At 51.4% G+C, this 27,904-nt stretch overlaps 1 protein-coding gene and 1 long non-coding RNA gene across 2 annotated transcripts; both read left to right on the top strand.

Annotated features, from left to right (window-relative positions):
• The first annotated feature begins 251 nt into the window (after nucleotides 1–251).
• LOC128482971 (spectrin beta chain, non-erythrocytic 5-like) lies at nucleotides 252–25,914 on the top strand. Its single transcript, XM_053458991.1, has 24 exons — nucleotides 252–410; nucleotides 1,716–2,320; nucleotides 6,783–6,911; nucleotides 10,237–10,377; nucleotides 11,007–11,198; nucleotides 11,610–11,693; nucleotides 12,151–12,269; nucleotides 12,470–12,584; nucleotides 13,278–13,361; nucleotides 14,104–14,219; nucleotides 14,429–14,525; nucleotides 14,609–14,697; nucleotides 15,916–16,003; nucleotides 16,113–16,369; nucleotides 16,471–16,588; nucleotides 17,206–17,385; nucleotides 18,318–18,473; nucleotides 18,574–18,794; nucleotides 19,118–19,292; nucleotides 19,701–19,844; nucleotides 23,247–23,516; nucleotides 24,018–24,131; nucleotides 24,647–25,801; nucleotides 25,843–25,914. Exons 2-24 carry the CDS (start codon nucleotides 1,742–1,744, stop codon nucleotides 25,912–25,914), a joined length of 4,695 nt encoding a protein of 1,564 aa, XP_053314966.1. The 5' UTR covers nucleotides 252–410; nucleotides 1,716–1,741.
• Nucleotides 25,915–25,998: 84 nt separating this feature from the next.
• On the top strand, nucleotides 25,999–27,593 carry LOC128483829 (uncharacterized). The gene is made up of 3 exons (XR_008351109.1): nucleotides 25,999–26,059; nucleotides 27,034–27,111; nucleotides 27,533–27,593. It is a non-coding gene; the product is annotated as an uncharacterized LOC128483829 (long non-coding RNA).
• The last annotated feature ends 311 nt before the right edge of the window (nucleotides 27,594–27,904 follow it).

Below are 27,904 nucleotides of genomic sequence, written 5' to 3'. Positions count from 1 at the left end.
AGTAACCAGCAGTCAGCCTCTCTAATATCCCGAGACCGGCCAGATTCCAGACACCAGCCGAGTAACCGGCAGCTAACCAGCCCCTCGTAACACTAATTACTGCAGAGAAACCCCGCGGAGAGTTACCGGACCCTGAAACCGTCAGCAACAGCCTGCCTCCCACAGCACTGGAAGTGATTAGACTGCGAGAGACAGCCCCGGCAGACAGAGACAGCCCCGGCAGACAGAGACAGCCCCGGCAGACAGAGACAGCGAGATCCAGCCCAGAGACACAAAGACAGTCCTGGCACTGGAGCCGAGACAGCGAAAGACAGAGACAGACAGACAACCCCAGCTGTTCCGGAATAACAGAGACAGAGAGAGAAACTCAGCATGGACTCAGCGAACGTCTACTGCACAGAGACTGCAAGGTATGAGCCCGGTGTCTGTGTATTAGGAGGGGTCCGTGTCCCGGTGTCTGTGTATTAGGAGGGGGTCCCGGTGTCTGTGTATTAGGAGGGGTGCGTGTCCCGGTGTCTGTGTATTAGGAGGGGTGAGGGTCCCGGTGTCTGTGTATTAGGAGGGGTGCGTGTCCCGGGGGCTGTGTATTAGGAGGGGTCCGTGTCCCGGTGTCTGTGTATTAGGAGGGGGTGCGTGTCCCGGTGTCTGTGTATTAGGAGGGGGCGCGTGTCCCGGTGTCTGTGTATTAGGGGGGGTGCGTGTCCCGGTGTCTGTGTATTAGGAGGGGGTCCCGGTGTCTGTGTATTAGGAGGGGTGCGTGTCCCGGTGTCTGTGTATTAGGAGGGGGTGAGGGTCCCGGGGTCTGTGTATTAGGCGGGGTGAGGGTCCCGGTGTCTGTGTATTAGGCGGGGGTCCGTGTCCCGGTGTCTGTGTATTAGGAGGGGGTGCTTGTCCCGGTGTCTGTGTATTAGGAGGGGGTGCTTGTCCCGGTGTCTGTGTATTAGGAGGGGTTCGTGTCCCGGTGTCTGTGTATTAGGAGGGGTTCGTGTCCCGGTGTCTGTGTATTAGGAGGGGTCCGTGTCTGTGTATTAGGAGGGGTCCGTGTTCTGTTGTCTGTGTATTAGGAGGGGTCCGTGTCCCGGTGTCTGTATATTAGGGGGGGGTGCGTGTCCCGGTGTCTGTGTATTAGGAGGGGTGCGTGTCCCGGGGGCTGTGTATTAGGAGGGGTGCGTGTCCCGGTGTCTGTGTATTAGGAGAGGGGCGTGTCCCGGTGTCTGTGTATTAGGAGGGGTTCGTGTCCCGGTGTCTGTGTATTAGGAGGGGTCCGTGTCTGTGTATTAGGAGGGGTCCGTGTTCTGTTGTCTGTGTATTAGGAGGGGTCCGTGTCCCGGTGTCTGTATATTAGGCGGGGGTGCGTGTCCCGGTGTCTGTGTATTAGGAGGGGTTCGTGTCCCGGTGTCTGTGTATTAGGAGGGGTCCGTGTTCTGTTGTCTGTGTATTAGGAGGGGTCCGTGTCCCGGTGTCTGTGTATTAGGAGGGGGTGCGTGTCCCGGTGTCTGTGTATTAGGAGGGGGTCCTTGTCCCAGTGTGTTTTTATTGGCTTCCTGGTATTGTCAGCCAATCGGAAGACAGGAAGAGTTCAAGTCCAGGTCACCAACCAGAACATGCCCGTCTGCCCCCCTGCCCCCTGTTGATGCCCCTGTTGAGTCTTTGGGGTGAGTTGGGTTGGAGGTCCCCGTGGGGTCCACGTCTTCTCACGTGTTTGTGTGTTTTAGGTGAGCGCCACGGGAGTGAAGCCACGATGTCGCAGAGCGTGATCAGGAAGGCTCAGCCCTTCACCATTGGAACCAGACTGTCTCTGCCCAAATGCCCCGAATTTGCCCCCGGTGGCCCCGGAGCCGCGGACAGCTGCCCTCCGCCCCTCAATGAACGTGTTTCTCAGTACTTGGCCCACGCTCGCCCACCGCCCCGTGGCTTCTCTCCTCACAGACGGACCCTGCGCCCTGACAGCCCCACGGAGGGTATTACTGAAGACCACGGGCTGGGCCAGGCGTGTCTCGCACGCGCCATCAAAAAGATTACCCTGTCCGTGCCCGGTGACCGGGGAGGAAAAGCGGACCCCGGGGTCTTGGCCCTAAAATCTCAGGGGAACTTCAATAATAACAATAGTCGGCCCTTGCGGGATGCCGTGGCACGTAACTGGGTGCCGTGTATCAGCGCACCACCACGGAGCTGGGCGCCGGGGATCGGCGGACCACCAGGTAACCGGGTGCCGGGAGACGCGGTCCAGGTTATCAGCGCCCCCCCCGGTAATCGAGGAGTGGGAGATGTTAATTCGGAAAGTGGAGCGGAGCCCCCAACTCCCACCAATCGAGCCACGGTAAGTGGTTTTCTTCTATTCATAATTAGCGGTAATGGGCAGACAGTAGCGTACCTAAAGGGGGAGGAGGGGGGAGGTACGCCCCAGGTGAGTGAATGAATGTTAATGGGTGGGTGAATGAAGAAGTGGCGCAGTGGCTGTTTTGGAGCAGAGGCCTACCACATCAATGTCTGGCTCTGTATAATAGGGGTTATGCTGCACTACAGTCAACATCTGGCTCATTATATAGTGATGGGAGTTATGCTGCACTACTGTCAACGTCTGGCTCATTACATAGTGATGGGAGTTATGCTGCATTACTGTCAATGTCTGGCTCAGTACATAGTGATGGGAGTTATGCTGCATTACTGTCAATGTCTGGCTCAGTGTATAGTGATGGGAGTTGTGCTGCACTAATATCAATGTCTGGTTCAGTGTATAGTGATGGGAGTTGTGCTGCACTACTGTCAATGTCTGGCTCAGTGTATAGTGATGGGAGTTGTGCTGCACTACTGTCAATGTCTGGCTCAGTGCAGAGTGATAGGAGTTGTGCTGCACTACCGTCGTTGTCTGGCTCAGTGTATAGTGATGGGAGTTGTGCTGCACTACCGTCAATGTCTGGCTCAGTGTATAGTGATGGGAGTTATGCTGCACTACCGTCAATGCCTGGCTCAGTGTATAGTGATGGGAGTTATGCTGTTTTACCGTCAATGTCTGGCTCAGTGTATAATGATGGGAGTTGTGCTGCACTACCGTCAATGTCTGGCTCAGTTTATAGTGATGGGAGTTGTGCTGCACTACCGTCAATGCCTGGCTCAGTATATAGTGATGGGAGTTGTGCTGCACTACCGTCAATGCCTGGCTCAGTGTATAGTGATGGGAGTTATGCTGTATTACCGTCAATGTCTGGCTCAGTGTATAGTGATGGGAGTTATGCTGTATTACCATCAATGTCTGGCTCAGTGTATAATGATGGGAGTTGTGCTGCACTACCGTCAATGTCTGGCTCAGTGTATAGTGATGGGAGTTGTGCTGCACTACCGTCAATGCCTGGCTCAGTATATAGTGATGGGAGTTGTGCTGCACTACCGTCAATGTCTGGCTCAGTGTATGGTGATGGGAGTTGTGCTGCACCATATCTGTTCAGTAAATGTTATTTATTTAAATTTAGTTAATTTAGTTATTAGTTAATAATTTATTTTTTCTGATTCTTAGTTTTTTCCGTCTGACAGAGAAAAAAATGTAAATAAATACATACAGGATCCGCCCCGAGTGCCAAATACTCTAGGTACCCCCCTGCGGGCAGAGCAAGCGTGGCAGCCTGGTGTTCGGCCTCTGTGCCTGTTAATAGGCGGTAAACGTTTGGTGCATTCGGTGCTCTGTATTTTGGTGGAAACCACGTGGCACCCGTGGACTTGGGATCCATCGGGGCTGAAAGGAACCCCAAGAGCTAACAGTCTGTTTTAATAGTGCAGTTTGGGTAAAGTAACGGGTCGGCGGCATCGCTCCCTGGAACGTGGAATTCTGTGTCCCCGGTGGCCCCCTGGGTGGCTGCGATGCCCTCCCTGCAGCTCCTGATACCACCCGGGCATCACATGCCACGTGTCACCGAGCCATGGGTGCAACAGCTGCAGAATGCGAGACCAAAACGTGGTACGGAGCGGCTGGCGGGGAACGGGCCACGCACTCGCTGCAAAATGCCCCATTATACAAGGGATTTGGTTAAAGCCTTTCGTGGCCGTGGAGGTTATTTTGGGGAAATATTTGGGGAATTCGGTAAATCCAGAGCTGGCGTTTGGGGGGCGCGGCCGTCACGGATGACGTGGTCTACATCTGGAGCAGATCTGTGTCGGGTCTACAAAAGCTTTCTCGGCTCGTGGCCGCTCTTTGCTTATTTCAGAAAGAGGCTCGTTTTACCCAAAATGTGCAAAAAAACCTCCGATTATTAATATTCCCGGCCCTAATCCTGGTATATTCCGTGGCCATGAGTGACACGGATGTGGTGGGATACGCGTGGACAGTGTGTCGTGGGGTGTAGTGGGGACAGGGCCCTGTATCGCAGGGGGCAGTGGGACTCGCGTGTTCAGGGATGTGGCCACTAATCCACGACATGCTTCGTTTGTTTCTCTCGAGATGAATCAGAGATGGAGAGTTTGTCAAAGTTGGTGAAACTTCAGGAGGGTTTTGCCCCCGTGTGCCAGGCGCGTCCGGCCCTCGTGTGCCAGGCGTGTCCGGCCCCCGGCAGGTACTGGGGTTCAGGGCTGTTGGGTGTCCCGTTTCTGTGGGCTGTCGGGTGGAGGCTGTCAGAAGGGGTGATTATACCCCCTGAAATATAGGCAGTGCATGGAGGGGGGGGGTCTGGGTGCGGCTGTGACGGGGTTAACCCAGCCTGCCTCCTGACCGTGGGAGCAGGAACGATGATGTCATCCGGAAAACCACCACAACCCCCCCAACCACGCAGGCGCCACGGGGACCCCAGAGATGCTTAACCCTTGGAAATTCTCACAGTTTGTAATGGAAATTAAGAAAAAAAACATTGTTTATATTTTTGTTGCCCCCTCCCCCGCTCGCCACGTTTCCGTCTCTTGTTCTCACAATGACCCAAAATAAGTAACACTGACCTCGGCCCTGCCACCGAAACCACGGCAAGCGGCACGTTAACCCTCTGAGTCCTGCGGGACCCCAGATATACCGGAAGGGAGTTTTACGTTACTGACAGGGTGGTAGATGAGTGGAACCGCCTCCCAGCGGAGGTGGTAGAGGGTAATACATTGAGGTTATTAAACATGCATGGGGTAGACATACGGCTCCTGAATCTAAGACGAGATCAATGACTGATTAAGGTTTGAGTCGTTACAGCAGGAGAGACGGGCGAGTAGACGGGGGCCGGCGGGGGCCGATCTGCCGGCGGGGTCTTTAACATTTGACTGAATCGATTCCGTTTTCTGGTAAATTCTCGGATTCGCTGACTTCTCGTGGAAGCCGCTGGAGGTTCCGGAGCGATCGGCGGCCGGCGGAACCTTCCGGGGTTAACGTTTCTAGAAGCGTATAAATAACCCACGACTCGTTAACCCTTCGCTCACCCTCTGCTTATCATTCTTTTCTAGATGTTGCGTTCCAGATCCCGGCCTCCTCGCCCGTCAGCCTCGTCTTGTCTTTTCCTCTGTCTCTGTGTGCTGTAGATTGTAAGCTCTTTGGGCCAGTGTTGTGTAATTGCTTGGTTTTGGTGTATTTTTTCTACATTTTATAAAATTGAACGGAATGAATAAATATTCGGGAGACTTTCTAGCGGTTTCAGTATTTATTTTCAGATACTCCACATTATGCCGGTATTGCGCCCACCCTGGTATTTTTAGCCTCCGGGTCGCCCCCCCCCCCAGCTTCACTTATACCCCAGGGAGTTCCCAGGTGTGCCCATTCGGCCCCCGTCTAGTCGCCCTAGAAGAAGAGACAGAGCAATCCCATCCCCCGTTATCACTGACGGCCTCACTCCCATCACCCTCAGCCTGGGTCATTCCGCTATCCCCAGGGCCTCGGCCCGTAGCCAGTGCTGGGATTTTCAGTACTAAACTCCTCTCTGTTACCCCCGCTGTGCTGTATGTGGAAGCCGCCATCTTTCTGCCCCATCGCGGGGTATAAATCTCCCCCGTTGCCCTGAGATATCTGTGATAATAGCGTTACGGAGGGACCTGCGCGGCCGGAAACAATCTCTAGCGCTAGAGGCTCATGCGCTGCCCACTAAAACAGCGCGGGGAGAGAACAGGAAGCGGCTTCCAACTTCCTGCGCGGGGAGAGAACAGGAAGTGGATTACAACTTCCTGCGCGGGGAGAGAACAGGAAGCGGATTACAACTTCCTGCGCGGGCTGACGGGAGAATTCTGATACAGTCTCCACTGAGCGGGGCATTTCGAAGAATAATGGGGTTTATTTAATTTATAAAGCCGTTTCCTGCCGTTTCTATACACATTATCGGGGCTTTTAGGGCCGTAGAACCCTGCGATCCCCTCATACCCAGCAAACATTCTCACCTCCTAGAAAAGAGGGGCATCAGGGGAGGAAAGAGGGGCATCAGGGGAGGAGAGAGGGGTTTGTTGGGGAGGAAAGAGGGCATCATAGGAACAAAGGGGGGCACAGGGGACATGAGGGGCACAAAGAGGGACTGGACAAATGTGGCTTTTAGTGGTGGATTCCTTTATTGCCCCTCCTGTAACCCCTCGTGTAATAATACCCCTGTTGTGCCCCTTCTCTGCTGATTGTGAATGGCGTCCTTTCATGTCCCCCGGGGGCAGATGACGCTGTCACCCCCGCCATTGGCTCCGTAACGGGATGGACACAGGGTGACTTGTTTGCCCGACGCCCCAGACATTAACCCTTTCCTGTCTGAGCTCAGCGGACCCCGCGCCCGGACGGGGTTTCCCACCAAGTGCTTCAGATGGAGGCGTCTGTGCGGTCCGGTCCCCGATTAACCCTTTCCGTTTTGCAGGATCTGGGCTCATCCCCTGAAGCCTGGCGGAGGGATCGCGTTGGGACGCCCGGCTCCGACGCCGATGGAAGAAGACGGCCTTCCGCGGAGAATCCCCAGATCGCGCAGCTCAGCCGGGATATAACGCAGGTAATCCGCGCATGCGCTGGGGCAGCAGACGGGGCGTTATTCATACTGGGGTATAATATGCCTGAAGAAGAGATCTAGATAGACTGAAAAGCTTGCAATCCATTCTACTTCAGTTACCAGTAATGCGCATGTTCAGGATCTATGAGCAGATTGTAGAGGTTGCACATGCGCAGGATTTGGGGTGCGAATGAATGCACATGATTCGGGAGAGCTGCAGCTGCACGGGATTTGGGGTGCGATGTACTTACACATACACACTCACTCTAACACCATGTACTTACACATACACACTCACTCTAACACCATGTACTTACACATACACACTCACTCTAACACCATGTACTTACACATACACACTCACTCTAACACCATGTACTTACACATACACACACTCACTCTAACACCATGTACTTACACATACACACTCACTCTAACACCATGTACTTACACATACACACACTCACTCTAACACCATGTACTTACACATACACACTCACTCTAACACCATGTACTTACACATACACACACTCACTCTAACACCATGTACTTACACATACACACTCACTCTAACACCATGTACTTACACATACACACTCACTCTAACACCATGTACTTACACATACACACACTCACTCTAACACCATGTACTTACACATACACACTCACTCTAGCACCATGTACTTACACATACACACACTCACTCTAACACCATGTACTTACACATACACACACTCACTCTAACACCATGTACTTACACATACACACACTCACTCTAACACCATGTACTTACACACACTCACTCTAACACCATGTACTTACACATACACACTCACTCTAACACCATGTACTTACACATACACACACTCACTCTAACACCATGTACTTACACATACACACTCACTCTAACACCATGTACTTACACATACACACACTCACTCTAACACCATGTACTTACACATACACACACACTCACTCTAACACCATGTACTTACACATACACACACTCACTCTAACACCATGTACTTACACACACTCACTCTAACACCATGTACTTACACATACACACACACTCACTCTAACACCATGTACTTACACATACACACACTCACTCTAACACCATGTACTTACACATACACACTCACTCTAACACCATGTACTTACACATACACACACTCACTCTAACACCATGTACTTACACATACACACTCACTCTAGCACCATGTACTTACACATACACACACTCACTCTAACACCATGTACTTACACACACTCACTCTAACACCATGTACTTACACATACACACTCACTCTAACACCATGTACTTACACATACACACACTCACTCTAACACCATGTACTTACACATACACACTCACTCTAACACCATGTACTTACACATACACACACTCACTCTCACACCATGTACTTACACATACACACACTCACTCTAACACCATGTACTTACACATACACACACTCACTCTAACACCATGTACTTACACACACTCACTCTAACACCATGTACTTACACATACACACTCACTCTAACACCATGTACTTACACATACACACACTCACTCTAACACCATGTACTTACACATACACACTCACTCTAACACCATGTACTTACACATACACACACTCACTCTAACACCATGTACTTACACATACACACACACTCACTCTAACACCATGTACTTACACATACACACACTCACTCTAACACCATGTACTTACACATACACACACACTCACTCTAACACCATGTACTTACACATACACACACTCACTCTAACACCATGTACTTACACATACACACACTCACTCTAACACCATATACTTATACATACACACACTCACTCTAACACCATGTACTTACACATACACACTCACTCTAACACCATGTACTTACACATACACACTCACTCTAACACCATGTACTTACACACACTCACTCTTACACCATGTACTTACAAAATACACACACTCACTCTAACACCATGTACTTACACATACACACTCACTCTAACACCATGTACTCACACATACACACACTCGCTCTAACACCATATACTTACACATACACACACTCACTCTAACACCATGTACTTACACATACACACACACTCTAACACCATGTACTTACACATACACACACTCGCTCTAACACCATATACTTACACATACACACACTCACTCTAACACCATGTACTTACACATACACACACTCACTCTAACACCATGTACTTACAAAATACATACACTCAAGTCACTCTTGTTCTCTCCTTCCAGCTCTCCCTCTCTTTCAGCCCTCACACTCACTATCTCTCTACACTCTTGCAGCCCTCTCTCTCTTTCCTTTTTTCTTTTTCCTTCTATATCTCTCCCCATTCTCCCCGTTTCTCCCTGCCCCCCCATTCTCCCTGTTTCTCCCACCCCTATTCTCCCTGTTTCTCTCCCCCTCTCTCTCCCCCTGTGTCTCTCCCCCTCTCTCTCCCCCTGTGTCTCTCCCTCTCTCTATTACTCAGTAGGCTGGGGAAACGGCAGGATGCGAGGTCATTCGCTTTCCAGATGATGTCATTATTGTTTAACAAATGACTCAAAATAACCCATTTCCTCCAGTTCCCTTGTGAAGGTCGAACACAGAAGACAGGGGTCCCAGGGGCCCCGGCACTCCCTGCACAGAGACATAACATATTACATACCTGCCAAGTGTCCTAGTTCAGGGGAGGCAGTAATTTGATTCCTAAATCCCTGATGCCCCCTCTCTCCTCCTCTGATGCCCCCTCTCTCCTCCTCCTCTGATGCCCCTCTACTCAGAATGTTTGCTGGGTAGGAGGGTCTCACCGGGTTCTACAGCCCCAGCCACGCCTCTAATGCACCCCTAATACAAAAGTCCCCCCCATTGCCATTTGACATGTTGGGGGTAAGAGATTAACCCTTGTGTGCACTGCATGAATTGAGAGGAGTTGGCTTTCCCCTGCTGTATTGAAACCTGGCTGCCTTTCCTGGGAGGCGGTGCACTCCATCTACTATTCTTTCTGTGTCACGCTGACAAACCGTGCGTGTTTTAAACGGCATTTCATTAACACATGGAGCGGAAGACGTCTGAAGCCCGAATTCCTCCAAACGCCGGGGAGTCCGGCACTGGTGTCCGGGGCAAATTGTGACACCCCGGGGCCCCGTTTTGTTACCCCGGGGCCCTGGGCGTAACAATAAGGGGCCCCGGGGGAACAAAACGGGGCCGGTTTAAATCCGCAGCAAGCGCGGCGCGGGGAAGCAGAATACATGGAGCCGGCGGGTAACGGGATTTCTGTCTCCCGCAGGCCGAGTCCTGGATCCGCGGGAAGCTCCGCAGCCTGAAGGACCGCTGTGACGCGGGGCCCCCCCAGGACTGGGAGCCGGGGCCGCACCCCATACACTCGGAAATCAAGGGCTTCGAGCCCACCGTAATGAAACTCAACCAGGTAAGGGGGGGTCGGAGGCAGTTTGGAGGCAGGGGGGCGGCAGGAGTACAGTCTGGGGTGAAGGACAGAGAATAGACGGGGAGACAAGAAAGATGGGGAGAGGGAGAGGAGAGAGACGAAGAGAGAGAGACGGGGAGAGACATTTAAATCCATAAAGGGATGAAGGACGGGAGGGAAATTATTCCAAAGGAGGAGAAAAATTACAGCAAGAGACCGGCATCTAACACTAGAGAGTCAGAGAGGGGGGTAGATAAGTGGAGCAGCCTCCCAGCAGAAGTGGTAGAGGGTAATACAGTGAGGGGATTTAAACATGCATGGGATAGGCATACGGCTCCTGAATCCAAGACTGAGAGGGTGGTAGATAAGTGAAACAGGCTCCCAGCAGAGGTGGTAGAGGTTCTTCTTCCGCTATCTATCTGCTGGGAGGCTGCTCCACTTATCTACCACCCTCTTAGTAAAGTAAAAGTTGAATTCATTAGAGCTGTAACGGGCTGCTGTGCTCCGTAATGCGGTCATGTGACATGTCACGGCTTGGTGATTGCCGGTAGTTAGTGGATGGGTTACTCGTTCAGTCTGTTGGCGATTAGGAGGCATTTATAGAAACCCGTTGGATTCTATCCTTTCCACAGATTGGAGAACATCTCTCGCGGAGCCAGACCCCTAGCACCGCGGCCCTGCGCGCCCAGCTCCAGTCACTCACCGGCCAATGGCAGCTGCTGAAACAAACTGCAGCCAATCAGAGCAACGCAATGGGTGGAGCTAAGGTCCTGCAGGAATTTAATAAGAAGGCGGATGAGCTGGAGATATGGATGAGAGAGAAGGTGAGGAGGACGATCACGGGGTTAATGGGGCCGGGAATGATATTAACCGGTTACAAAGTGAGGATCGAAACGCGTTTACAGATCAAAATAACCTCCCACCCCCGGTTATATGGCGTGGGAGCTGCCGTCTTACCCTCCTGGTCTCTGGAGTTATTCCTCCCCATTGTTGATAGTAAATGAATTGAATTCAGGCAGTTGGCGCTTCGCTTCCCCTTCGATAATTCTGCGTCTTCTGACGCATTTCGCAGTTTCTTACCCTTTTCCATCGGAATCGTCACTTAGTTCTCTCCGCTTCCCACTTTCTTCCTGTAGATTCTTTTTTAATTCCTTGACCCCCCTCAGGTTCCCGGTTGCCCCCCGTTATTGCCCCCCCGTTACCTGCCCCCGTTACCGGTACGTCTCTCGTTGTAGGAAGAGAAGCCGTCGCTCCCGCTCCTTCTGGATGAAAACCTGGACAAGATGCGATTAACGCGGCAAATCCTGGACCTGAAGCAGGTGAAGACTTTTCTCTCACGTTTCTAATCGCAGCCTCGACGTCTCCTAAACCTTCAGATGATGACCACGGGACGAAGGGACCTGGGGGGAGAGTAGAGGATCATCGGGGTGGAGGGTAGAGGTAGAAGGAGAGGTTAGTGGTAGAGATGGAGGTTGGGGGTAGAGGTTGGGGTGGAGGATAGGGATAGAGGTGGAGGCTAGGGGTAGAAGTGCAAGCACTGCTAGGGTGGAGCCTGGCACTGGTAGGGTGGAGCCTGGCACTGGTAGGGTGGAGCCTGGCACTGGTAGGGTGGAGCCTGGCACTGGTAGGGTGGAGCCTGGCACTGGTAGGTGGAGCCAGGCCATCATAATAATAATTTAGGGCCCGTGTTGGCGATATCACGAATATAACTGTACAGCGCCGCAGAGTATGATGGCGCTATATAATAATATATAATAATAAATAATACCATTACAGGAACAGCTCCGTTACCGGAACCTCCAGGAGGACATCAACAGTTTGGCCCAAAAGCTGGAGAAACAAGGAAGGGTGGAGAGCAGAGGACCGTCCACCCGGCGCAAGCAGCTCAACAAGATGTAAGCGGGGGCCCAGGGGACGGTGCCGGGGGCCACACAAAAATGGATATTGCCTCTGAGGTGATACAGAACCAAGACCCTGAGACAGGCAGATGGTGGGACCGGCAGACGTTGGGCTTCACTCGTTAGGGGAGTGCAGGGTCAGGGTTCACCTCGTCCCCCCTTTGCACGTTGGTTTAGCCCTCGTGTCCCTCTTCCAGGTGGCTCCGGCTCCAGGACTCGCTGGAGGAGCATCAGAAAGGTCTGCAGCTGGCACTGGAGGCGGCAACGTTGTGGCAGCAAATGGACACCATCCTCAAAGCCATGGACGAGAAGGTGACCAGAAGGGGCAAAGAGCTAACCCATCCGACCCGTATAATCTGCTCATGTTTCCAGCCCCTCTAAGAGCGTGAGCCTTACTTGATCTTGTCTCCTGCTGGGAGACAGTTCCATTTATCTACTACCCTCTCAATAAAGTAAAACTTCCTTCCGTTCCATCTCAGTCTCTGACTCTCTAGTGTTGGATGCCGGTCTCTTGTTGTAATTTTTCTCCTCCTTTGAAATAAATTCCCTCCCGTCCTTTATTAACCCCTTTATGAATTTAAATGTCTCTCTCTCCGTCCCCTCTATCTTCTCTCCCTCTCCTCTCTCTCTCCTCTCCCATTCCTTCTCTCTCTCTCTCTCTCTCTCTCTCTCTTCTCTCTCTCTCTGTCTTCTCTCCCTCTCCTCTCTCTCTTCTCTCCCTCTACTCACTCTCTCTCTCTCTTCTCTCTCTCTTCTCTCTCTCTCTCTCTCTCTTCTCCCCCATTCCTTCTCTCTCTCTCTTCTCTCCCTCTACTCACTCTCTCTCTCTCTTCTCTCTCTCTTCTCTCTCTCTCTCTCTTCTCCCCCATTCCTTCTCTCTCTCTCTTCTCTCCCTCTCCTCACTCTCTCTCTCTCTTCTCTCTCCCTCTCCTCTCTCTCTCTCTCTCTCTTCTCTCTCTCTCTCTCTCTCTCTCTCTTCCAATAATACTTTTCCTTCTATGCCAGAGACATTCTGTTGCTGTGAGGAATGAAGGCGACTCCGAGGGACGCGGAGATCAAGAGATGAGAGACATTGCCAGCCAAATCCTGGTAAGAGATCACGGGATTTGGGGATCAAGCCTCCCGGGGGGGGGTTCTCCGGGGTCCTCTGGGGTCTGGCTGTATCTGCCCGGGGGGGGTTCTCCGGGGTCCTCTGGGGTCTGGCTGTATCTGCCCGGGGGGGGTTCTCCGGGGTCCTCTGGGGTCTGGCTGTATCTGCCCGGGGGGGGGGGTTCTCCGGGGTCTGGCTGTATCTGCCCGGGGGGGGTTCTCCGGGGTCTGGCTGTATCTGCCCGGGTGGGTTCTCCGGGGTCTGGCTGTATCTGCCCGGGGGGTTCTCCGGGGTCTGGCTGTATCTGCCCGTGGGGGTTCTCCGGGGTCTGGCTGTATCTGCCCGGGGGGGTTCTCCGGGGTCTGGCTGTATCTGCCCGGGGGGGGTTCTCCGGGGTCTGGCTGTATCTGCCCGGGGGGTTCTCCGGGGTCTGGCTGTATCTGCCCGGGGGGGTTCTCCGGGGTCTGGCTGTATCTGCCCGGGGGGGTTCTCCGGGGTCTGGCTGTATCTGCCCGTGGGGGTTCTCCGGGGTCTGGCTGTATCTGCCCGGGGGGGTTCTCCGGGGTCTGGCTGTATCTGCCCGGGGGGGTTCTCCAGGGTCTGGCTGTATCTGCCCGGGGGGTTCTCCGGGGTCTGGCTTTATCTGCCCGGGGGTTCTCCGTGCAGTCCTGGGGAACCAAGCAATAAACATTTACCCCTCCGCCTAATGTCTTCTTACCCCATCTCCCCCCGGTGTGGCAGCTGCTGGATATCACCGTGTCCCAGATTTCCGGACTCCATTCTTCCCTGGCGTCCCGAGCGGCTCAGAAGCAGCGCCAGGTGAAAGAGAGCTGGGCCCAGCTCCAGCACGCACTCAGGTACCGAGCTCACTCACGTTACACTCACACTCTTCTCAAGGGTATCAGCCACTCAGAACAGAAGTGCGTGGTGCGCGGGCTCACACCTCGGCCCAATGAACACACCTTCGGCCCGCTCCGTCTCCCGCCACGTAGTAAACGCGCCCCGCGGTTCCCACACTCACTATATTTACCCCCGAGACGTTCTCAGGCCCCTCTCTGTTCCTCAGGCGAGACAAGTCGATGAGACCGACCTCCGCATTCACCAGAGAACCGAGTGACCCTGTGACCCCGAGCGCTGTGGGAAACCAGGCCACAGAGACGCCGGTCAGTGTAAAGGGTTAACGTTTAGGGACCGAGGTCCAAGTCGCTGCAAATAGAGTCCTAATAATTCTCCATGAACCCTGCAGGGAGACGGCAAGAAGAGAGCGGCAGCGAGCTCCCCGAAACCCAGGACTGGAGACGAGGTCATCGCCTTACATCATAACGACCAGACGAGGTATCATCAAAGGACACGCCCCTCTCCTAATACACAGACACCGGGACACGCCCCTCACCTAATACACAGACACCGGGACACGGACCCCTCCTAATACACAGACACCGGGACACGGACCCCTCCTAATACACAGACACCGGGACACGCACCCCTCCTAATACACAGACACCGGGACACGGACCCCTCCTAATACACAGACACCGGGACACGCACCCCTCCTAATACACAGACACCGGGACACGGACCCCTCCTAATACACAGACCCCGGGACACGGACCCCCTCCTAATACACAGACACCGGGACACGGACCCCTCCTAATACACAGACACCGGGACACGGACCCCTCCTAATACACAGACACCGTGACACTGACCCCTCCTAATACACAGACACCGGGACACGGACCCCTCCTAATACACAGACACCGGGACACGCGCCCCCTCCTAATACACAGACACCGGGACACGCACCCCTCCTAATACACAGACACCGGGACACGCACCCCCTCCTAATACACAGACACCGGGACCCTCACCCCTCCTAATACACAGACACCGAGACACGCACCCCTCCTAATACACAGACACCGGGACACGCGCCCCCTCCTAATACACAGACACCGGGACACGCACCCCCTCCTACTACACAGACACCGGGACACGCGCCCCCTCCTAATACACAGACACCGGGACACGGACCCCTCCTAATACACAGACACCGGGACACGGACCCCCTCCTAATACACAGACACCGGGACACGCACCCCTCCTAATACACAGACACCGGGACACGCGCCTCTCCTAATACACAGACACCGGGACACGCACCCCTCCTAATACACAGACACCGGGACACGCACCCCTCCTAATACACAGACACCGGGACACGCACCCCTCCTAATACACAGACACCGGGACACGGACCCCTCCTAATACACAGACACCGGGACACGCACCCCTCCTAATACACAGACACCGGGACACGGACCCCTCCTAATACACAGACACCGGGACACGCACCCCTCCTAATACACAGACACCGGGACACGAACCCCTCCTAATACACAGACACCGGGACACGAACCCCTCCTAATACACAGACACCGGGACACGCACCCCCTCCTGGCCCTTCACAGATATTATTATGGAATATTATCGGATAAGGGGGGGTAATCGGTGCGAAGGACTCTGATTTGATAAATATTAATGTTGTTTCAGGAGGCAGACGTCGCTGGCGGACAGAGGGAGGCAGATCGGAGGCTCCGAGTATAATGTGCCGAATCGGCCCCTCTCTGAGAGCTCGGGGGTAAGTGAGCGGCCGCAGAACTCTTTGGGGACGCACCGTGTTACAGAATATCCCGTTCCCCGTCTCTCTATAATACATGCGCTGATCTCAGTACCACCTCTTCCGGCAGGTCAATCAGCTGATGAAAGATTTGAGCTCCACCGAGCAGTGGCTGCAGGACCTTGAAGTCCTCCTTTCAGAGCCGGCAGCCATGCGCAGCCCGGAGGTCATCCGCAGGAACCTGCGCGAAGTGTCCATCTTGGAAAGAGAGGTGAAATCCCGTGGTCAGGTTCTGCATGGGATGGATTCTAAAGCGAGACAACCAGGAGCCCCGGAGTGGAGGCTAAGTGAGGAGACGAGAGGGAAGATGCAGGAGGTGAAGGAGAGGTGAGTGCAGGGAGCGTCAGCCGAGGACCATTATTTCGAAAGGTTTTTGGGTCTGAGCAGCTGTTGGCAATCTGGACAGTGATCTTCTGCTCCTGTATCAGAATTCAGATGGTCTTGGATGCCCTGCGGAGACGGGCCTCTGACCTGAGGGACACGTTGGTACTTTCTGAATTCATGAAGATCGTACAGATGGAGGAGGAGAGGAGAAGCAGAGAGATGGTGAGGAAAACAAATGGAAATAATCAAGGCTGATGGGAGAAGCTGGCGTTTGTGTTTGGAGCTCTAGAGGATGATGACAGTGTTTGGAGGTCCCGGGGTTGACCACTGTTTGGAGGTCTCTGGGTTGACCACTGTTTGGAGGTCTCTGGGTTGACCACTGTTTGGAGGTCTCGCGGTTGACCACTGTTTGGAGGTCCCGGGGTTGACCACTGTTTGGAGGTCTCTGGGTTGACCACTGTTTGGAGGTCTCGGGGTTGACCACTGTTTGGAGGTCTCAGGGTTGACCACTGTTTGGAGGTCTCGGGGTTGACTACTGTTTGGAGGTCTCGGGGTTGGGCACTGTTTGGAGGTCTCAGAGTTGGTGACTGGAGGTCTGGAGGCAGCCGTCTCTGTGTTGAGGTTCCACGGATGGGGTCAGGGAGAAGTTGAGAGTTCTTGCTGTGGAGGATGGAGAAATCGCTGTGCTGTTGTTTGCATGTTGTAGTCTCCGGGCGCACGGTTGGAGGTGGTAGTGACATCGGAGGTGGGAGTCTGTGGAGGTTGGTCTTCTGTGTCAGGTTTTGAGGTGGGAGCCTTGGGTTCGTGGAGGCCGCACACGTCTGACCTCTCTATCACAGTCTAGGAGCGGAGGAGCCGTCAGAGAGGGGCCCTGTGACCTGGGGACGGAGAGCCAACGCAGAGAGGTCTTCACCCCGCTGGAGGAGCTCCAGGAAGCTGTGGAGATGCTGAATGACGCAGCCAAGGAGCGGGAGAGGACAGTGGCCATTACCAAAGAAACTGAGAACCTGGAGATCAAGGTGAGGGAGCTCCGAGTGCCTCTCCCCGGAGTGTCTGCGTGTTCATGTATAATAGATTAGCTGGGGCCTGGCATTGGGCTTCACTTCCCATAACTCCCAGCCAGGCTCTGCATTATGGCAACGACTGATATTTGAAGACCCAATGGTGTGGCAGCTCCAGCCTGCAGAGTATCTCGGCTCCGGCCTGCAGAGTATCTCGGCTCCGGTCTGCAGAGCATCTCGGCTCCGGCCTGCAGAGTATCTCGGCTCCGGCCTGCAGAGCATCTCGGCTCCCGCCTGCAGAGCATCTCGGCTCCGGCCTGCAGAGCATCTCGGCTCCGGCCTGCAGAGCATCTCTGCTCCTGTGTCTGCAGAGCATCTCTGCTCCTGTGTCTGCAGAGCATCTCTGCTCCCGCCTGCAGAGCATCTCAGCTCCCGCCTGCAGAGTATCTCGGCTCCGGCCTGCAGAGCATCTCGGCTCCGGCCTGCAGAGCATCTCTGCTCCCGCCTGCAGAGCATCTCGGCTCCCGTCTGCAGAGCATCTCGGCTCCGGCCTGCAGAGCATCTCGGCTCCGGCCTGCAGAGCATCTCTGCTCCTGTGTCTGCAGAGTATCTCTGCTCCTGTGTCTGCAGAGTATCTCGGCTCCTGTGACTGCAGGCTGCGGGCAGGGATCCTGACACCGTATCTCTGAGCGTTTTCCTTACATGAGCCAAGCAGCTTCCTCGCTCACTGGCTGCAGCATGTGACTGTGAAAGGAGCTTCTTACTGGCTGACGTATAGTTATATATCACCCCTAAATCCTTCCGCCGCCCGACTCCCCTCCAGTCTCACTCCAGGTAGCGGCACGTGTCTTTACTATCCAAAGTCAGAGAGCAGGGAGCGGTGTCTCTCATTGGCCACGTGTCGTGGCCACCTTGTCCCTCATTAGCTGGCTTTTGCCCCCTTTTCCCAGCTATCGGAGCTGTCCCAGCGGATCTGCGCCGCTCAGACCTGGCTGGATGACATACGGCGGCAGACGGAGGTCGCCGAGCGGGACTTCGCTCTGGTGAAGAGTCAGACAGACCTGAAAGACCTGCAGGAACTTTTCATTCTTCAGCAGGAGCTCGAGGTGAGACGGCCGATCCCACCGCAGGACAGCGGTAACCGCGTCGGAAAGCGGGATCCTTTGCAGTCCCGTCACATTAACGTCATTACCCCACCTGCTGCAGGCCCACGTACTCGGCTCTCTCCGCCTGGACGTCAGGAGGCTGGAGGACCAGCAGCACCGCCTGCGCGACCTGTGCCCACAGAGGAGCCACGAAGTGGCCAGGAGTATCAGGGAAGCCCTCCAGGCCTGGGCCCAGCTGCAGGAGAAGGTCCAGGAGACGAAAGCCCAACTGGAGAAGACAGATGAGCTCCGCCGGTTCTTTCTGAGTTACCTGGAGATGATGTGAGTGCCAGCAGCGTGACCCTTACAGGGGTATTGTGTTAATGGCGGGGGAGGGGTACTTTGTACCGAGAAGATCTGGCCTCATTGGGCCAAACGCCACTTCCAATACCCGCCAACAAACCCGGGACACCTGTGTGAGGGCCAGGGCGGGGTGGGAGGCTTGGCCATGTGGTTACGGAATTGCCCCATAGCATAGAAAGGAGGGCAAAAGGGGGAATGAGGGGCAACTTTTATCTGCTGCGACAAACCCGCAGTTTAGTGAATAGACCCCGCTGTGGGGGGGTCTCTGTTCCCATTAATAATATTTCATCTGCTTTTCCCAGATCGTGGACAGAAGACACGAGAGCGCAGATCTTCTCGGAGAGCCCCTGCCAGCGACCGGCCGGGTCCCGCGGCGAGGAGCTGGAGAGGAGAATCGAGGGGAAGCTGAAAGAGTTCGAGTCGCTGGCGAGTATCGGGTGGAAGTTTATCGGAGAGGAGCATTTCCTCACGCAGACGGTATGACCGCCGGAATTCCCATACATTCCAAGGGCTCACCCAGTCTTATACGGCACCGCCATATACTGTAATGCTGTACAAACCAGGGCTGGTTTCCTAAAACAGAAGGCACCAGGGCACTCAACTTGGGCCGTTTAGAAAGCGTGAGCCAGTCCCTCGCCCCAGCTGTCTCGCTGATGCCCCTCTTTCCTCTCCTAATACCCTTCTTTCCTCCCCTGATGCCCTTCTTTCCTCCCCTGATGCCCACTTCACTCCTTTCTCTGCTGATTTCCCCTCTGATGCCCCGCTTTGGTGAGTCCTGCACCAGTCAAGGCGCAAATCAGGAATATTACTCTGTACCCCAATGCAGCAGCCAATCAGGTCGCGGGGGGGTTAGGGGGTTATTTACTAAACGTGCTTTTCCTGCAGATAAAGGAGCGCATGGAGGAGCTGCAGGGCATGCTGAGCTGGGTGCTGATGCGGTGGCGCTGTCAAAAGCAGCAGAGGATCATGGGAAACAAAATGGAAAAAAAGAGGCCAAAGGAGGTCCTGGAGCCCCGCCACGAGCTCAAGGTCAGTCAGATGCCCCGGGGGGATATTTTATTAACCCGGAGATTTGGGGGTCTGATCACAAATCAATAAACCATAGAAAACGCGGAAATCGTGGAAAAAAACGCTGTCATTCCGGAGAACAATCGGTTCTTTGCTGCGTTACGGATAATGCCGGTTTAGTTCTCTTTAAAGAGACCGGAATCTAAAACTAGAGGATCAGAGGCTGAGATGGAATAAACTTTTCTTTACTGAGTGGGTGGTGGATAAGTGGAGCAGCCTCCCAGCAGAAGTGGTAGAGGGTAATACAGTGAGGGGATTAAACATGCATGGTATAGACATACGGCTCCTGAATCTAAGACGGGACCAACGACTGATTAAGGTTTGAGTCGTTACAGCAGGAGAGACGGGTGACTAGACGGGGGCCGGCGGGGGCCGATCTGCCGGTGGGTTCTGTGTTTCATTGGAACGCTCTTCTGCAGCCACTGCGAGATCCTGGCCCTTGATCTGGCTGCGGATGTTATTAGTAGTATTAATTATTATTATTATTATTTATAGGGCGCCTGCAAATCACACGGCGATTCTTACAATAAATATATTTAGACTAAAACCGACCGAGACAAACCGATACATTATTATTATTATTAAACTGATACATTATTATTATTAAACTGATACATTATTATTATTATTAAACTGATACATTATTATTATTATTATTAAACTGATACATTATTATTATTATTATTATTATTAAACCGATACATTATTATTATTATTATTAAACTGATACATTATTATTATTATTATTAAACTGATACATTATTATTATTATTAAACTGATACATTATTATTATTATTAAACTGATACATTATTATTATTATTATTATTAAACCGATACATTATTATTATTATTATTAAACTGAAACATTCGTATTACTATTATAAGTGGTATTAGTATTATTAGTAGTGTTATAATTTTTAGTGTTATTAGTAGTAGTATTAGTGTTATTAGTAGTAGTGTTATTAGTAGTAGTAGTAGTAGTAGTGGTAGTAGTAGTAGTGGTATTATTAGTATTAGTGTTATTAGTATTAGTGTTATTAGTCTTAGTAGTATTAGTAGTAGTAGTATTAGTGTTATTAGTATTAGTGTTATTAGTAGTAGTAGTAGTAGTAGTAGTAGTGGTATTATTAGTAGTAGTGTTATTAGTATTAGTGTTATTAGTAGTAGTAGTAGTAGTAGTAGTGTTATTAGTATTAGTGTTATTAGTAGTAGTAGTAGTAGTAGTAGTGGTATTATTAGTATTAGTGTTATTAGTATTAGTGTTATTAGTCTTAGTAGTATTAGTAGTAGTAGTATTAGTGTTATTAGTATTAGTGTTATTAGTATTAGTGTTATTAGTAGTAGTAGTAGTAGTGGTATTATTAGTAGTAGTGTTATTAGTATTAGTGTTATTAGTAGTAGTAGTAGTAGTAGTAGTAGTGTTATTAGTAGTAGTGTTATTAGTAGTAGTAGTAGTAGTAGTAGTAGTAGTGGTATTATTAGTATTAGTGTTATTAGTATTAGTGTTATTAGTCTTAGTAGTATTAGTAGTAGTAGTATTAGTGTTATTAGTAGTAGTGGTATTATTAGTATTAGTGTTATTAGTATTAGTGTTATTAGTAGTAGTAGTAGTGTTATTAGTATTATTAGTAGTAGTAGTAGTAGTGGTATTATTAGTAGTAGTGTTATTAGTATTAGTGTTATTATTAGTAGTAGTAGTAGTGTTATTAGTAGTAGTGTTATTAGTAGTAGTAGTAGTAGTAGTAGTAGTAGTGGTATTATTAGTATTAGTGTTATTAGTATTAGTGTTATTAGTCTTAGTAGTATTAGTAGTAGTAGTATTAGTGTTATTAGTAGTAGTGGTATTATTAGTATTAGTGTTATTAGTATTAGTGTTATTAGTAGTAGTAGTAGTGTTATTAGTATTATTAGTAGTAGTAGTAGTGTTATTAGTGTTATAATTTTTAGTGTTATTAGTATTATTATTAGTAGTATTATTAGTATTAGTGTTATTAGCATTGGTGTTATTAGTATTAGTAGCAGTAGTAGTATTATTAGTATTTAGTATTATTAGTATTATTATTATTAGTAGTAGTAGTAGTATTAGTAGTTATAATTTTTAGTGTTATTAGTATTATTATTAGTAGTATTATTAGTATTAGTGTTAGTATTAGTATTATTAGTGTTATTAGTATTATTAGTAGTAGTGTTATTATTATTATTATTAGTATTAGTGTTATTAGTGTTATTAGTAGTAGTAGTATTACTAGTATTATTATTAGTAGTAGTATTATTAGTATTAGTGTTAGTATTAGTATTATTAGTGTTATTAGTAGTAGTAGTGTTATTATTATTATTATTAGTGTTAGTATTATTATTAGTAGTAGTATTACTAGTATTATTATTATTAGTAGTATTATTAGTATTAGTGTTAGTATTAGTATTATTAGTGTTATTATTATTATTATTATTAGTATTGGTGTTATTAGTAGTAGTATTAGTATTTGTAGTAGTATTATTATTAGTATTATTAGTATTATTATTAGTAGTAGTAGTATTAGTGTTAGTATTAGTATTATTAGTGTTATTAGTATTATTATTAGTAGTAGTATTACTAGTATTATTATTAGTAGTAGTATTATTATTATTAGTGTTATTAGTAGTAGTATTATTATTATTAGTAGTAGTATTATTATTAGTATTATTATTAGTATTATTAGTATTATTATTAGTATTATTAGTATTAGTGTTATTAGTATTAGTTTTATTAGTATTAGTGTTAGTAGTAGTAGTAGTAGTAGTATTATTATTAGTAGTATTAGTAGTAGTATTATTATTAGTATTATTAGTAGTATTATTAGTATTAGTGTTATTAGTAGCAGTATTATTATTAGTATTATTATTAGTATTATTAGTATTAGTGTTATTAGTATTAGTGTTATTAGTATTAGTGTTATTAGTAGTAGTAGTATTAGCAGTATTATTAGTAGTATTATTAGCAGTATTATTAGTATTATTAGTAGTATTATTAGCAGTATTATTAGTATTATTAGTAGTATTATTAGCAGTATTATTAGTGTTAGTAGTAGTGTTATTAGTATTATTAGTATTAGTGTTATTAGCAGTATTATTAGTATAAGTATTAGTAGTATTATTAGTAGTATTATTAGTATTAGTGTTATTAGTATTAGTATTATTAGTATTAGTGTTAGTAGTAGTAGTAGTAGTATTAGTAGTAGTGTTATTATTAGTATTATCAGTATTATTAGTGTTATTAGTAGTAGTATTAGTGTTAGTAGTATTATTATTAGTATTATTAGTATGAGACAAACCGATCCATCAGTCATCAGCTCGGAGTCTTCTCTCCATGTTTTCTCAGCAGGATCTGCCCTCCGGGGAAGTTCACCAGGCGAGCGGCATCCCAGCAGAGAGCGCAGACGGCGAGTCTCCCCGGCCCCGGGGGCCGACGCTCCGCCGGTACAGCAGGAAGGCTCACAGCCCCATGTCGTTACACAGTGCCGGCAATGAGGTGGACATCCAGCAGGGGCCAGAGCCGCAGGAACAAAAGACTTTGGAGGGGCCCGTGTGGCTCCAACCCAAACAGATGCCCCTGAGAGCTGAGCGAGGAGCGGAGGACGAAGCCTTCTGCGCGGTAAGGACCCCGGGGCCACATCCCCACCCAAACCGTCCCTGGAGGGGGGCGCGAGGTCGCGGGGCGGAGGTGGGACGCGTACCCCTCAGCGCGGGGCAGACAGCCTGGGGCCGGGGCCTCTTTCTCCGGGTTCCCTGCTTGCTTTCTGGTGTCTGACGCTGAGGTGGGCTCGGGAGTCTCCGGCTGGGTTACCGGGACAGACCCTGCAGCCTCGCTGAATGGAGCCGGGTTATCAGCCTTGAGCCGGCGCCTCAGTAAATCTGCCATGCCTCTGACTCGTTGTCTTGGGAGTTGTAGTCCACAGCAGCTACAGTACAGCGGGAGGATGACGAGCGCCGTAGTCACATAATACCCCTGTATTCACGGGTGGCTGCTCCTAGGATGTTGGGATTGCATTTGTCTGGGATGATGGGAGTTGTAGTCGCGTGTCCTAGCGTGCCTGGCTGAGGGTTCTATGGGTTTAACTATCGCGTGTCTCCTCTTCCTGCGTGTCCCTTCCAGCCACCTCTCCCCAGACACCCCGCCACGTTTTGGAGACGCTGTCAGGGGCTGTTGGGGAGCACGTTCTCTAGCTTAACGAGAAAGAAAAGGGTCTCCTTCCCCGCCGCCGACGAGGTAACTGCCCCCGCTCTGCATGGTGGATCGCATGGTGTGCCGTGGCCCTGCCGTGGGGTGGAAATGAAGGGTTAATGTCCTCCTCTAAACAGAAAGCTTTGGGGTTTTTATTTGTTTTACTAACCTCAGGCCGGCTCGGTGTGATGGGAGTTGCATTGTATATTAATACCTCTAAAAGGGTAACGATGCTGCCACCTACTGGCGCCACATTATAAAACAGCGGTGGAAAATAGCGATTAAATAATAATTAGTGTTAACCCTTTTCGCACACACGGCCCCCGTTTGCGGCACGGATTTTCCGGGGGCCGTGGGGTATTAGTGGGCCGCTCCATACCTGTACGGGGCAGACGCCCAGCTGGAGGGTGGACTTTCTGAAACAAGCGTGAGGGTCTCCTGGAGATAGAGACCCCGGCCGTGTAAAAAATAGTTCACCGGGGCAGTTGGGCACTTTTCACCCCCCCAAAATAAAGTGCATGGAGTGTCTCACCCCACGTTTTCTCTCTTGCCCTGCCCAGGTAAGCGCGTGTTTGCATGTGAAGCCCCCGGGACAAAGCGCATGCCACAGTCTGACCGCGCCACGGCCTTCTAAACAATCCCGGGTCCTGGACCAGTACTCTCCGCAGTGCGCCCCGGTTACCGGGGACCCCACAATCTCCTCCACCAAAATCCGATCCCACTTGCTTTTCAGCGGCCCCAACAGGAAGCAGAAGGCGCGTTGGCGCACCGTGCAAGGGATCATGGGAGCGAGTTCAGGCGAAGTTACCCGCCGTCCTGAGGAAGCCAGTCCGTACCAAACCCTCACCTGGCCACCAAAGCAGAAGAAGGTCCCAGCCGCGGGAGAAGGTCCGGCGTTCCCTCCGGCTAAAGATATCGACTCCCAATGCGAGACGTTCGGGTCCGACGCCGTAAGAAAGCGCCTTCATTTCGGAGTCTCTTCAAGCCGTAGACGCCTCACCTTGGGTTCTGTTTTGAGTCTTCAGATCCAGGAAGAAGGTGGCTTTCTGGGCAATGTGCAAGAGACAGCCACGGAGAGCGCTAAGGAATCAGGTGATGAGACCGTTCCCGTTAGTGTCTCTGACAACTCAATGAACAACAGAGAGCCCCGTGAAAGCGGCCTGATGTCCAGCACGGGCTCGGATCCGTCGGCCGGCAGAAGCTGGATAGAAGCTCTGAGTCGCAGCGCCGGTTACTGCAGGCTAAACCTACATGGATACGGCAGCTCGGCGGGCGGCCCGACGGCTCGCTGGCTGCCCGCTTCACACGAAGACCTCTTTAACTTTGAGATAGACAGACTTTCACCCATTGGTGTCCTTCACAAAGATGAGGAGCCCGAATGGGACAGACTGGATGTCACATCACGTTCATCCCAGGACCAGGATGGTTCCCAAGTTGCAGAAGATACGGCGCGTGAGGACAGCTGCCCTCCGCCAGTCCTCGGCAGGCCATGGCGTAAAGCTAGTCCTCCTGCCTTGCCTGAGGTTCTCCATCCTGACCAGGACTTCCTGGAGCATGATGATGAGGAGCTGGAGGGCATATGGAATAACGCCAGAAGAGGCCACGTGGGGTTCCCTACGTTCACGTCTGAACCCAAACTCATAAAAGCAGCAGAGCGGCCACGGCCGGCAAAGACTCCAGAAGTGGACATTTCAAAAGCACCAGGTGGCCAGGTTGTAACGTTGACCAAACCAAACATGCTGGTGGCCACGTTTAGCTTGCCCGCATCAGCTCAAGTAGTCAAGGACTTAGTGAGGGACCAAGGCGCCTCGGAATCCACCGAACCTGAGAGAAGTCTTAGCCGAGGCCAAGATGGAGCCCTTAATCGCGTGGATTCCCATCAGCAGAAGGTTCTTGGGAATGGTCCGGCGCGAGCAAGCAGCTGCGGAGAAGAGATGGAGACGACCCCAGAGACGGCCACCGGGACAGAAAGGGTAGGTGAATCTTGTGGTTCTCCTATGATGTTGTTGGGCGTCTGACAGTCACCCCGTGGCCCCACAAACGACCCCAGCCTCACCCGTCCCAAGTCCTCTCTCACCAGGCCGACTCCACTGACCATCAGACCGAGGTGCGAGGTTGCTGCCCGTTGGCGGTTCAGGGGTTTGTTCCGCGAGCTCCGAGGCGATAATATTTCGTTCAGTGGCTGCCACGTTGGATCTGGAAACGCTTGTTTTTAGTGTCGGTTTGTGAATCGTTTAAAGCCCGTTCCGTGTTCTAAACAGGACGTGGCTCCTTGGGGCCGCTGTGGCCCCGTGGATGCAGGGGGGGTGCTCCTGGGGCTGCTTTGATTTTAATTTTGGGGCACTTTCTGAACCTTTTGTTTGTTATAGTTGTGATGCCACATGCAGCCACGGGGGGTCTTTAGGCAGCACTTACCTCATGACTGGATCCTTTCTGCTGTCTTTTTGTGTGTTTATATATATGTGTGTGTTTGGATGGGGCCGGCCGGGCGCTTCGGGCACATTGTCTACCAGAGTGCCTTCTTCTGCTTTACTACTGCCCCGCCGGGGTGACTGCCTGCCCTCCCCTGGGTGGCTGTGGCTCCTGGTGGCCCTCAGCGCTGATTGCCCCTGCGTTGGGACCGTTCTGCCCGTCCGGTATTCTGAGACTGAAGCTGCTGTGGACTGTGTGACGCGGTGATGGGAGTTGTGTTCCGGAGGGCAGGAGGCAGCAGGGTGCACATACAGTGGCTTTTCCCAGTCGCAGAGGACAAGCAGCTACAACTCCCATGACCTTCAGCCAGCGTTGGGGAGGACTGAGGGCTGCTGGGTTTTTAGCTTAATGAGAGCTGGAGAGTTCCTTGTTGGTCCTCCCCTGGATTAACCCCTTCCACTCTCTCCTATAACTGAAGGCCAAATGGATGTGCTGCACTGCTTATTAACCCCTTGTTTCCTTCCCTTGTCTGCAGCTGCCTCGGAAATTGGACTTCCAGCTGATGGAGGGTCCTCTGGAGAAAAAGCACACCCTGCAGCCCGGGGGCAAAAAGGTGAGTGACCAGGGGCAGGAGGAGGGAGCGTAAGAAACTGGGGCAGGAGGGAGGGTATGAGGGTAAGAGGGGGCAGCTATAGGTACAGTGAGAGAGCGATTAGGACAGGGGGTGATAGGGGGCAGGATTGTTTGTAGGTGGTGTGATTGGGGGCCATAGGGAGAGTGACTGGGGTAGGGGGCAGAAGGTTATCGGAAGGGGAGGCAGAAGGTTTTCGGGAAGGGGGCAGTAGGTTATCGGGAGGGGCAGTAGGTTATCGGGAGGGGGCAGTAGGTTATCGGGAGGGGGCAGTATGATGAGTAAAAGGGGTGCAGTGGTACACTGGGGCTGGATCCCTGAGATGATGATGAATGTGGAGTCGGGGGGCCGGGGCAGTTCTGTCGGGGTAACGAGGCAGCGCATGTTCCTCTGTCTCCCGCAGGCCACCAGCCGTACCTGGAGCTGGTATCACGCGGTGCTGGTGAGACGGACCCTCTGCTTCTACGTGGACCGCAAGCACCCGACCAAGGCGAGTTCTGCCCCCTGCGTGCGCTGGGAATGGGGGATGGAGTGCAGCACCGGGGACCTAGCGGGGTCTGCGCTGTACAGCACCGCGTACGCTGTCACCCGGCCTGCGCTGCATTCTGTGGCCCGCAGTAACCGCTGTTCTGTATTCTCCCTGCAGAGCTCCGTGTCTGCCTTCTCCTTACACCTCACAGGGGCCGTGTGTACCCCGAGCGCCGAGTACACCAAGAGAGACAACTGCTTCTGCCTGCGGTGTGTATTACCCCACACGGGGCATTCCAGTGGGAAC

Source organism: Spea bombifrons, chromosome 3 (assembly GCF_027358695.1).
Source record: "Spea bombifrons isolate aSpeBom1 chromosome 3, aSpeBom1.2.pri, whole genome shotgun sequence".
NCBI classification, from domain to species: domain Eukaryota; kingdom Metazoa; phylum Chordata; class Amphibia; order Anura; family Pelobatidae; genus Spea; species Spea bombifrons.
The sequence above is the reverse complement of the archived record's forward strand: the minus strand, read 5'-3'. Positions and strand labels throughout refer to the sequence as shown.

Excerpts from the sequence above, each read along its gene's own strand:
- LOC128482971 (XM_053458991.1), top strand. The coding sequence starts at position 1,742 with ATGTCGCAGAGCGTGATCAGGAAGGCTCAGCCCTTCACCATTGGAACC. Across the intron at positions 11,694-12,150 it reads AAATCCTGGACCTGAAGCAG|GAACAGCTCCGTTACCGGAA; the intron begins GTGAAGACTTTT and ends ATACCATTACAG. Across the intron at positions 24,132-24,646 it reads CCTTCCCCGCCGCCGACGAG|GTAAGCGCGTGTTTGCATGT; the intron begins GTAACTGCCCCC and ends TGCCCTGCCCAG.